Source organism: Prionailurus viverrinus, chromosome B2 (assembly GCF_022837055.1).
Source record: "Prionailurus viverrinus isolate Anna chromosome B2, UM_Priviv_1.0, whole genome shotgun sequence".
Taxonomy (NCBI): Eukaryota; Metazoa; Chordata; class Mammalia; order Carnivora; family Felidae; genus Prionailurus; species Prionailurus viverrinus.
In genome coordinates, this window is record NC_062565.1 from 75,808,016 (window position 1) to 75,821,034 (window position 13,019).

General features: G+C 41.3%; 1 protein-coding gene across 4 annotated transcripts in view; it reads left to right on the forward strand.

The window, feature by feature from the left end:
• The window catches only part of MRAP2 (melanocortin 2 receptor accessory protein 2), a 55,561-nt gene that overhangs the window by 36,461 nt on the left and 6,081 nt on the right, over positions 1-13,019 (forward strand). For all 4 annotated transcript variants that reach the window (XM_047860656.1, XM_047860654.1, XM_047860657.1 and 1 more), the window contains one exon: positions 852-951. In XM_047860656.1, the coding sequence (XP_047716612.1) occupies positions 852-951 (100 nt within the window). The remainder of the gene's footprint in view (positions 1-851; positions 952-13,019) is intronic.

Genomic DNA, 13,019 nt, shown 5'->3' on the forward strand with positions numbered 1-13,019 from the left:
TGTTGGGGAAAGTTGTTCCAGCCAGGTGATGGTAAGAGCTCCTGAAAAGGTGTGTGTCTTCAGAAGTTATGGCTAAGAGTTAAGGTAAATACAGGGACACAATGTTCCCTAGTCTAATTGGAAACATGGGGTTTAAAGTAGGGGTAAATGAAAAAATTGATGATAATTTTAATAATAGCTGACAAATATGGGGTACCTTTTTCTCAGATGTCAGATACCATATAAAGTGCTGTATACATGGAATCTCTTTTAATTTGGAAAAGGTCAGGTCCATTTTTGCCGAAGAGTTTTTTATAAAAGGGAAATATTATCAGAGCTGTCGTAAAGTAGATTCTTACAGAGATGAGGCAGAAGGAAAGGTAGAAGAGAGGGAGAGCAATTGGGAGGCAATTCGTATGTTCTCCTCAAGAAGTAATAAGGACTTGAATTATTCCAAGATGAATGTAAGTGAAAATACAAAATGGGTTGGTTTGAATCAGAATTCATTTGAAATTTCATATTGCAGTCTCTGCTAAAAGCAATATTTTCTAACTCAGGACACTTTAGTGGAATCATAAGGACCTAGATGGTTCACCTTCTGGCCTGGATTCCTTCACTAAGATCTGGAAACCAAGAGCCAGTAAGGCCAAAGTCTCTTAGTGTTATCTGAGACAGAAACCCAGGGGCATGTGGACTCTTCCCTCTCCCTCATTCTCTGTATCTTATTTGTCCCCAGTTGACTAATGGGTCAAGATTATCTTATCAGATTGTTGACTTCCTCTCTTATTTCGTGTACCAGAAAGCTCAGTTTCTTCAAATGGTCAAGTTTTAAGCTGCTGTGAAATACTAATCCCAGTATTAACTGTTTACAGATTCCATTGTGATTGGATTTTGGGTTGGTCTTGCTGTCTTCGTGATTTTCATGTTTTTTGTGCTGACTTTGCTGACCAAGACGGGAGCTCCACACCAAGAGTAAGTTTGGGCCATTCCTAAATGTCACTAAGCCCCATGGGGAACTAAATAGATGGATGTGATATCTGGGGCTGGGGTTGCTTCCAGTGGTGGAAAAAAAGAGGCTAGTTATGGATTTGCTGCCTGAACTCAGTTGCCTTTGGGTGAGACCCATCTTCCTCCTGGCACTTTGCCTCTTGCCTCTGTGGTTTTCAAGTGGACCCTTGTGAAACTAGGTTTCATGGTCCTTTCTTAAAGCATTAAAGCTGCTTCCAGGCCTGATTTTTATTTTGAAATATTTACTAATTAGGATGTATTTTCTCCTTACTCCCAAAAGAATTTAGATGTCTTGCGAGACCAAAAACAGTGAAGAAAGAAAGAAAGAAAGAAAGAAAGAAAGAAAGAAAGAAAATAGCAAAATCAGATGAAAACCAGTTTTAAAAGCATATCATGGAGCATAGAAATAGTTATTACTGGGTACTTAAATGAATTAATTATTGACAATAAACACTGAGTTCAACACTGAGCTTCCTTGAAACTAGGATAAAAAGAGAAACCCTAAGGATTATGTAATTCTCATGGCAGGATAAAGAACATTTGAGTTGGGCTTTGGATTTATGGAGGAAATTATGACACGGTGGTTAAAGAACACTGAGTAACATCAGAAGGTATTTTCTCAGTTATAGATTGCAAAAAACTCAGAAATGTTTTAGAGGATTTTTGTTGTTCCAACTCTTCAAACAAAAGGAAAAATAACATGTTGAATCCCTTTTTAGTTAGTCCCAGCCAGCAGAAATAGCACACTCAAATTAGGTAATTAGATGTGCTTTTGATGAAGGGACTATCCACAGGTTGTGGCCAGATGGGAGGATAACCCTACAGGATATTACAGGACCTCCAGGCTAGTAACACTGAGGAGTAGTTTCCACCCTAGATCTGAAGGGGACCCAGGAGTCCTGTGGCCAAAAGGAGCTGTGACTTTGAGTTGAGGGACACAACTAGCCCATGTGACCTCTCAGGGAGGGAGCCTCAAATTAAATACCAAGACCCTATTTTCCTCTCTCCTTCCCACCTCGCACCAGATCTCCATTGGATGATCACAGTAGCACAACCAGCAGCCAGTCTCCATCAGAGGTCAGCTTTCTAGGGCACAGAGCACAGAGCAGCATGGGGAATGATGGAGAGCCACCTGGGAGAATAAATGGAAGAAATTTAGCACAAATCTGAACATTTCACATTTGGTAGCTCACTTCATCCTCATAGCCTGGTAACAGGATTCTCATTGTTATATTTCATTACACACTCTCCAGCGTCTGTTCACTCTTCAGCCTGCACTTGCACTGTAACAAATGCCTGGCTAAAGAGAACAGTTCTGCCCTTCACTTAGCTATTTTCAGACATTAAGGTGTAGAAAAAAATTAAACAGTTTTTAAATGAAAGGAAAATACCATATTATTGAAGCATATGGAGACATAAGGTTGAAAATCTCTTTAACAACCACTAAAAAGACATGGACATTTGGGGTGCTAGGGTGGCTCAGTTGGTTAAGAGTCTGATTCTTGATCTCAGCTTGGATCTTGATCTCAGGGTCGTGAGTTCAGGCTCCATGTTGGGCTCTGTGTTGGGCATGAAGCCTACTTAAAAAAATTAAATAAAAAGACCTGGATCTTTGCTTTCTTCCGTGTCCTTAAAACAATCTGTACATGCCTTTGCTTCTATTATATTGGTCCAAGGAATTTGAAGATATAGTGCAGGTTGCAACAGTAGTAAGAAAAGCTGAGGATTAATTCAGATTAGGGAACATCTCATAGAGTGGTCAGGGAATAACAACGCTATTATCTTCCTTTTGTTCAGAGGGACAGATAGATTTTTGAAGGACTATTGGGATGTGTTTGTTTAATATAGGATGCAGGTGATCTTTATGGTTGAGAACACCCTAACCCTGAATAAAACGTGACTTCATGTAATGATTAATTTTATGTGTCAAGGCCGTGATACCTAGATATTTGGTCAAATGTTATTCTAAATGGTGTGTGTTTGTGTGTGTGTGTGTTTAATGAGATAACATTTTATCCCATTTTTTTAAATGAGTTAACATTTAAGTCCATAAACTCTGAGCAAAGCAGATCATCCTCCATAAAATTAGTGGCTTCATCCAATCATTGGAAGGCCTTCCTTGAAAGAGAATGACCTCCCTCAAGCAGAAAGAAATCCTGGCAGAAGGCTGCCTTCTGACTCAAACTGTAACTTCCCTGGGGCTCCAGCCTGTCAGCCTACCCTTCACATTTTAGACTTGCTAAAGTCACAGTCACATGAACCACAGTCACATGAACCAATTCCTTAAAATAAATCGGTCTCTCTCTCAGTAGTTGGATCGGCAGACAGACAGAATACATCTCTCTCTCTCAGTAGTTAGCCACACACACACACACACACACACACACACACACACACACACGTGCACGCGCCTGTTGTTTTTCTTTCTTTGGAGTCCTGGCTGATACATTTCCTTAATATGTCGTGGTGACCCTGGGTAGCTGAGACTTGCATTTCCAATCTTTCAGTTGGCAGTTCAGTCCTATTGCTACATGGTTTTTCTTTTGATGGTGGTTCTGAATAATCTCAATCGAAGAACAAGGGTCATTGTAACTCTATGCTTTCAATGAGGTTAAGGAGAAAGTCTAACCTACTTTTGCTTTAATAAAATAATGGATCAGCCCTCAGGGCCACATTTGAAATGCTTTTTTGAGTCTGAGGTAGTATAAGATCTGGCATTTGGTTGCAGTATATCATAATAGAAAACTGAAAGAAAGCAGACATGGGGCAAAAATCCCTAAATTGATCAGTTAAAAAGGCCTTTAGATCTTAGTAATGTTGACGTTTATTTGGCAGAAATCTTCTCTAAAGGAGACATTATTTTTTCCACCCAGTCAACTTTAATATAAAACAACCAATTTAAGCTTGCCTGTGTGATAATTAGGCATGGAGGAAAGAATGATAAATCATTGAAAATAATAAGAGCTTTTTTTTTTTTTAATGTTTACCATATGCTGGGGTCTACTAATCACTTTATATGTATAATTTCACTAAGTCCTCACAGGAAGATGAAGTAAATCCTGTAAGTGTTCCAACTGTACAGATGAGAGAAATGGATCATTTGTCTGAGGTCTCACAGGTAAAAACAACTCTTGGCCCTGGCCTCGAACTAAAGCCTCTTTGACTCTGAAGCTCCTGTTACTAACCACTACATTAAATGACCTCATATCTGTAATTTTTAATCTCTTCCTTCTATTGAACCAAAGATACTAGCCATCAGATTTGTTTTCTTCTAGCACATACTGGGCTATGCATGGGCTTTAGAGTCAAACAGTTCCAGATTTACCTACTGAGACTTTGCGCTGAATTCTTAACCTCTTTTTGCTTGAGATTCCTCATTTGTACAAATAAAATAGTATCTGTCTCCTAGCATTATTGTAAAGATTAAATGAGCTAATGCCTATGGAACTTCTGGATTCACAGTGGTGCTCAGTGACTCTTACTCCATCCCTGGGGTGCTGGTAGAGGTCCTGCTGAGAGCTGGGAGTCTAAGTGAACAGTAGGAGGCAGAAGAAAAAGAAACCCATCCTCCCATGGGACATCCAGGCCCTAAGCATTCATGTTTTATTTGCACTTGCCAATATTCTACTCCAGCCTCACTTTGAGTATGTCTCTCAAACAGTGAGATGATTTTAGAAAGGAGACTAAGTAGAGAATCTTGGTGTTGGGTTGGAAGGACTGACATGTCTAAATTCTGACTGCTTTATATAGCAGGCTCTCTGGATAATTGGTCACAGAGAACAGTTATTTCCTCAAGTAGGTATCAGGCAACATCCTTTTGGAATATGACTGTGTCACTCTGGGTAAGATACCTGATCTTATCCAAAGGATACAAAAATGCTGATTTGAAAGGGCACATTCACTCCAATGTTTATAGCAGCCTATCAACAATAGCCAAATTAGGGAAAGAGCCCACATGTCCATCAACTGATGAATGAATAAAGAAGATGTGGTGTATATATGTAATGGAATACTACGTGGCAATCAAAAAGAATGACATCTTTCCATTTGCAACGACATGGATGGAACTAGAGTGTATTATGCTAAGTGAAATAAGTCAGTCAGAGAAAGACAAATATCATGTGATTTCACTCATATGTGGGATTTAAGAAACAAAACAGATGAACATGGGGGAAGGAAAGGAAAAAAAATAAGAAAAAAACAGAGAGGGAGGCAAACCATAAGAGACTCTTAAATACAGAGAACAAACTGAGGGCTGCTGGAGGGGATGTGGGTGGGGGCATGGGCTAAATGGATGATGGACATTAAGGAAGGCACAGGATGTTATATGTGAGTGTTGAATCACTAAATTCTACTCCTGAAACCAATACTACACTGTATGTTAACCAACTTGAATCTAAATACAAAACAACAAGAACAAGAACAACAGCAACAAAGGTACCTGATCAAGTCTGCAAGCTCATAATGCACTAGTGCTAAGTCTACTGCTTAATTCTATCTTTTTCTCCGTGGAGGTGTTTCAGGGAAGGATCTCATTATTGCTGGCACATGCAAAGCATATGTGCCTCTCTGAAAGTAGAGACACACAAAGATGGCAGATACCACAACCCACGGCTCTACTCCTTGTGCCATGCCCACAACAGACATCACGAATCGGCGGTGCTACCTGCATAGCCAAGACTTAGCCTCAGAATTGTTTTCAAAACACTATTTTAGGCATCCATCAGGAATCGATCACAATTTAGCAGAGAGGGTATATGTAATTGCCATCCCTGGCTGGACCTTCACTTAACAATGTTCGATGGTAGGAGTTGAGATCCATTCACTACACTGAGCCAATGACATCACAATAAAATGGCAAGTTTCTTCCCCCTGCAGACTTCAAACTGGGATCATATTAGCCTAAGAACTTCAATTCTGGAGTCACTGACCTTTCAATGGCTTTTGCGAAGAGAGGGATCGTGTAACAACCAGATGAGTTTATGAGACAGTAACGAACAACTCCTCAAATCTTAGTATGACACAACACAAGTTTATTTCTTACTCAAGCTACATGTTCGTCGTGGGTGGACGGAAGCTTCTCCTCTTATGTCTGCACTGTCTCCAACACTCAGCCTTCTGGGTTACTGTAATGGGGGAGAGCACCTGTGGAGATCTCAAGCCTGCCCTTCTGTTCTTCAGCCAGGAAGTGGCACACATCCCTTCCTCTCCCAGCTCATTGGCCAGAACTAGCCACACCCCCTGACTGCCCAGGCCGAGAAGGGTAATCTGTGTGCCCAGAAGAGAACCAGATACTGGCGAACGCAAGTAAAGTATACTGCAGAGGGAGAAAGACTATTATAAAGCTGACATCACCTTTCCTAAAAGCTTTTAGGCCCAAGGAACAGCTTTAATGGGGATTATTTTCCTCCTGGAATATTCGCTATTGTGTGTGTAGGGAAAAAACCCTCTTACCTGGATCCTTTATGGACAATGAAGATAAAAGAACCATTTCCCCCTGCTTTCTCAGCTAAGGAGCCATTTACTCTGGCTGTCTTGTGAAAGCATTATAGCCCCATTATCATAAATCTGCCAGAGAGAGAGCAACAGGAAAGCCTTGGATCACATTTTTATGTTGAATGTTTTGAACTTCCCCCCAAAACTATCAAACTCCAGATATCATATGTCTCAAATACCCTCCTTTTGTAGCCTTGGCTAAGTGCATCTTGTCCGAGTGGGGATGTACTTTTAGGCCTGAGTGCAGAATTGCTCATGACCTTATAAAAAAGGAAATTACATTTTACTTTGAGTTGCAATTTACCTGAATATGGCACTCACTAAAGGATAGGTATAGTACATCTAAAAGCTAATAGCAAGAAATGTCAGTGCTTAAGGTTTCTGATAATGACCAAGGCCACAGGAACTAGCTGGCAAAATGCAGACATAGTGAGTGGTTCCTGAAGAAGTGCTGACATTTTGAGAGGTCTACCACTATCAACAGGTAGAAAATATGACTATTTTATGTATCAGATTCAATTTATATCCCCCTTTTCCAGGAGTCACTTTTAATTTCCCATCAGTGAAGCCATGGCTTGCCCAGGACTGCACTAAGGGTTGTTCTAATGCAGTAAACTCTTCTTACCCCAGAGAGACTGACACCTTCCTGGTAAGTGAGAACTAGCAACTAAAGCCACCAAAGGCACTGCCACAAACAGACAGAAGGGTTGGGTTGCCACCTCTAGGCCTTGTTACATGACATGAAGCTTTTAGCACAGGCTGTGGCTCCATAAATATTAGTGGTTATTATTATTTTCTCAGTAGTTGTAGTCACAGAGGTTTAACTCTTAGTGGGTCTTTGTTTAGCCTAACACATCTCTAAAAGACCACTGGAAATGACTTCTAGAAGTACAGGTGCCTACAGGCTGAACTGCCCACCACTTTTCATGAGTAGGGTGAACCTGAAGACAATCGTGGACGTACTAAGACTCAGCACACCAGCAGGCACTTCGTTTGCAAAACATCGTGATAAATCTGAAAAATCTCTGGAGGAATAACCCAGAGAATTACAGATGTTTTCCTTCTCCAATGGAGGTGGGAGGGGTCTGTCCTCCTGACCTGATTTGTCTCTTGGGTCACAGAAGAAGGGTTCGAGAGGTCTACCACTATCAACAATGCTATACACTGGGGGTGGCTAAGCTTTTCATGGGAACCAGGGCTTTGGACCACCAGCAGATACAGCTGTTCAGTGCGCTCATTGAGGGTCTGATGACTGCAAGGCCCTTTGGGAGATGCAAGGATGAACATAATCCAGCACCACAGTGCATAGGAAGAAATGGGCCATACACAAATAGCTCTGACACGAGGCAGGAAGGGATGCATCTTATAAGAAAAGGTCAGTGAAATACAGCAGGAGCACAGAGAAGGGATAGATTCCTTCTCATTGCAAAATCAGACAGTCTCCCTAGAGGCAGTAACATTTGCATTGGACAGTGAAGAAGGTATTTGACTTTGACAGATAGAGAAGCATGGAAGGGCCCATCAGGAAGAAGGAACAGTACAAGCCTAAGAGAGGGACAGTCCTGAGTGCGTTTGGTGCCATGTGGCTGGACCATAGGGTTAGCAAGGGGACTGGTGGGAGAGCACACCAGAATGACCAGCTGATGTAAGGGTGGGGGGTCTGAGCTATCAGGCAGAGAGTCTGGGGATTCAGTGAAGGTTTGTGAGCAGGGGAGTGTCATAGGAGTAATGACAATCAGTGCAGGTGCCAGAGGACTGCAAGTTAGAGGCTGTCTGTTCGGGTACAGAATATTCCACAGGTACGGAAAATACATGACACAACCCATGGTAAGAAGAAGAAAAAAAAAACAGGAATAAGAACAGTCTGATCAGTCTTTTTATTCTGATTGGGGGATTTCAGTAATGTTGCAAAAAATAGATTAAGTCCCAATTGTATTTCTCTTATTTTTTAATTTTTTTAAATGTTTATTTATTTTTGAAACAGAGCACAAGTGGGGGAGGGACAGAGAGAGAGGGAGACACAGAATCTGAAGCAGGTTCCAGGCTCTGAGCTGTCAACACAGAGCCCAGTGTGGGGCTCGAACTCACTAACCGCCAGATTATGACCTGAGCTGAAGTCAGACACTTAACCAACGGAGCCATCCAGGTGACCCCCCAATTGCATTTATTTAAAAAAAATTTTTTTTTAATGTTTTATTTATTTTTGAGAGAGAGACAGAATGTGAGTGGGTTAGGGGCAGAGAGAGAGGGGGGCAGAGAGAGAGGGAAACAGAATCTGAAGCAGGTTCCAGGCTCCAAGCTGTCAGCACAGAACCCGACATGGGGCTCGAACTCAAGAGCTGTGAGATCATGACCTCAGCTGAAATCAGATACTTAACCAACGGAGCCACCCAGGCGCCCCCCCCCCGCCCCCCCCCCAGCCAATTGCATTTCTTGAAACAAGATGAAAATGAGGAATATAAGGTTTTTTTAAGTTTATTTTGTGTGTGTGTGTGTGTGTGTGTGTGTGTGTGTGTGTGTGAGAGAGAGAGAGAGAGAGAGAGAGAGAGCGTACATGAACAGGGGAAGGGCAGAGAGAGAAGGAGAGAGAATCCCAAGCAGGCTCTGTGTTGACTATGTAGGACTCAAACTAACAAACTGTGAGATCATGACTTGAGCTGAAACAGGGAGTCAAACACTTACCTGACTGAGCCACTCTGGCATACTGGAATACAAATTCTTAAAACAAATAAATGAAATAAATGATTACAAGGTTCAATTTCCTCTCAAACTCTTGTAATTTTTAAAAAGTTAGGATGACACAGGAGGCCTTCTCTTGAGCACAGTAGCTAGATCATCAATTTCATAATGACAAGATCTAGAATGTAACAAAAACAATTTAAAATGCTAAAATTATTGATGATTCTAAATTTTGTGGCAAACTGTCTTCGTTTGTTTAGGCTGCTATAGCAGAGTATCATAGGATAGAAAGCTTGTAAATAATAGAAATCTATTTCCTACAGTTTTTGAAGGCTGAGAAGTTGAAGATCCAGGTGCTAGCAGATTTGGTAAACTTAGTAAATTTGGTAAATCATAGATTTGGTAAATCATAGATGGCATAGATTTGGTAAATCATAGATGGCAAACTTTTCACTGTGTCCTCATATGAAGGAGGGCGCAAGGGATCTTCCTGGGGCCTCTTTTATAAAGGCATATTCCCATTCATTAAGGTTAAGTATCCTTTTCCAAAGGCCCCACCTCCTAATACCATCTCAAGAGGGAGTAGATTTCAACACAGCAATTTTGGAGGGACACAGACATTTAACCTATAGCACGATATTCTTCAGTATTCTCTCCTTTCCTCATGATAACTTATAACATGGTATTAATTGCCAGACCAGTCAACATCTCAAAGCTTCTCATTCTTTCAGTGTTTCAGTTTTTGAAGCTTTTGGCTTCTGGCTTTAACTGTAATTTTAATCAAGGTAGAATTTAAGATGTTTGGCCCTTGTAGTTTTTAATTTTCCCAAGTGTAACCAAAGCTGTAGAAGAACAAGTTGACTTTAAACTCTTTTAACTGATCTAAAAGGTGCCATTGAGCATTGTTTTTCCCTATGCAACTGAATTTGAGAGAATGAGAAAGTTGAAACTTGCTGTCTTCTCTTTTTCATGGGAGCATAACAACCCACAGAGCGGTACCCAGGCCATCTACAGGCTGGAAAGGCATCCTTAACAATACAGCATGTGTTTCTTTCCTAAAAACTAAATTAAGACAACATCCAAGGGCACCTGGGTGGCTCAGTCGGTTGAGCATCCAACTCTTGATTTCAGCTCAGATCATGATCCCAGGATCATGAGATTGAGCCCCACCTCAGGCTCCATGCTGAACGTGGAGCCTGCTTGAGAGTCTCTCACTCTCCTTCTGCCCCTCTCCCGCACTCACTTACTTCTCTCTCTCAAATAAATAAATTTTTAAAAAGACCACATCTGGCTGCAAACTTCCCATGCCTAATTGGTGAGAATCCTTTGATATTCACTGCATTAAATAAATAAAAGTATTTTTGGCTGTTACTCATTAGGGCTATGCTGTTTTAAAAAATGGGTAGCCACTGAGGGGCAGTATTTTCACTGGCTTTCCTTGAAGCCATTCTTATGAATAAGTGGCAGGAAATCTTCCCCATGGAACTTGAGCCCTGCAGCCTCCAAGGCTGGCCAGTTGTAGAAAGTACAAGATGCCCTTTTAGTAACTCTACGGTATATGAGTTCCAAGGACCTATGTGAGAGGCACCATGGAAGAGTATGGAACAGAGCTTGAGGATGTGGAGAGCATTGTAGGGGGCAGAGGTAGGCTGTTTCCTTGTACCGAAAGTAGGTGCAGGGCAGACCTGGGGGAGACTAGTTTGCTGGACCTCCTGTATCTCTCACTCTAGAGTCCACACTCAGGATCTATTAATGGACCATTCCTTATTTTTTTTTTTAAATTTTCTTCTAAATGTTTATTTATTTTTTTGAGAGAGAGAGAGACAGAGACAGAGACAGAGAGCAAGTGGGGAAAGGGTAGAGAGAGACAGAGAGACAGAGAGAGAAAGAGAGAGAGAGAGAAGGGAGGGAGACACAGAATCTGAAGCAGGCTCCAGGCTCTCAGCAGTCAGCACAGAGCCTGTCACGGACTTGAACCCACAAACCATGGGATCATGACCTGAGCTGAAGTCAGACACTTAACTGACTGAGCCACCCAGGTGCCCGCCGATAGACCATCCCTTATTAAGGCTCTCTTGCTCTTACTTTTTGACCTTATTTGGGTATTCTGCCCTTGAATTAATTTCTGACCTTGTAGAAACTATAGAAGAGGCTGCCTGCCAAGCCAAGGGTTGATTTAGTTTCAAGATCTCTTCATCATTAAGTCATTTAAAAGAAATTTATTGAGCAGCTATTATATGCCCAGTACTGTGCTAAGTATTAGGAAATAGGCAAGAAACACATGATACCTGCCTTCAAGAGATGATAATGTTAATGAGGGTGCCAGATAAGAAAAGAGTATAATACAGAGTGAGAAGACAGATGGAGAGAAGCACCCAGTCTTCCAGGAGAACATTCTAACTCAGACTGGAGGACTCAGGGAAGACTTCTAGCAGGAGGTGACACAAGACATAATTCATGAAGAGCCAAGAGGTGATAGACAGGTGGGTTCCAGTTCCAGTAATGGCACTCACTTCCTGACTAAGCTTAATCATTTCTAGCTTTTGACTGAAAGTGAGAGATTTGTAACTCTTCCTTTCACTTGAACACTTAGGGACATTGTAGGGTTATTAACTGGCATAATTTCAATATTGCTATGTCTCAGGAAATAGGGAGACCCAAGGAGAGGAAGAGAGATGAGATGGGGAGTGGCTGGTCAGTGAAGCAGTCAGAACACACAAAGCATTTATTGTTTGCCGTCCTGTGAGGCCACAGTTCGTGGTGCCCCCAAATGATTGCAGATCACCATAACAAATATAATAATAATGCAAACATTTGAACTATTGTGAGAATTACTGAAATGTGACACAGAGACACAAAGTGGGCAAATGCTGTTGGAAAAATGACACTGATGGACTCACCAGATACGGTGTTCCATAAACCTTCAATTTGTTAAAAAAAAAAAAAACAACACAGTGTCTGTGAACTTGCAAATAAAGCAAAGGGCAATAAAATGAAGTATGCCTGTATTCTACTTTTTTGATGCTATTGTGAATGGATTTTTTTCTTATTGTCTATGACTATGTCTAAGGTCGATTGAAAGGAAGGTCTCTTAACAGTCCCGGGTCAAAAGGATAAACAAAGGGGTGCCTGGGTGGCTTAGTCGGTTAAGCATCCGACTTCAGCTCAGGTCATGATCTCATGGTTTGTGGGTTTGAGCCCTGCATCGGGCTCTGTGCTGACAGCCCAGAGCCTGGAGCCTGTTTCAGATTCTGTGTCTCCCTGTCTCTCTGCCCTTCTCCCACTCACGCTCTGTCTCCGTGTCTCAAAAATAAATAAACATTAAAAAAAAAAAGGATAAACAAAGAAAGGAATCTTGACCCCTATTTCAACATGGTTCATATACCCACAGTAAAAGCTCCTAGAACCACTCTGTCCAAGAGCAGTTTTGTGATGATGCAACTGTTCTCTGTGATGTCCATGCAGGTAACCCCTGGCCATAAGTAGCTCTTAAGCACTTGAAATGGGAGTAATAGAACAGAGATTCTGATTCTTTTTTTAAATTCTACATAATTTAAATTTAAATAGCCAGCATAGTTCTAGAAGAAAGCATGGGAGAATATTTTCATGAATTTAGGGTAGGCAATTATTTCTTAGAGATGATATAAAAAACATAATGTAAAATTTTAAAAGTTGATAACTTGAACTTAACTGAAATTTAAATCTTCCACTCATCAAAAGACACCTTTAAAAAATATTCATTTTGGGAGAGAGAGAGAGAGAGAAAACACCCATGGGATGGGCAGAGAGAGAGGGAGAGAGAGAATCCCAATCAGGATCTGTGGTGTCAGCACAGAGCCTGATATGGGGCTCGATCT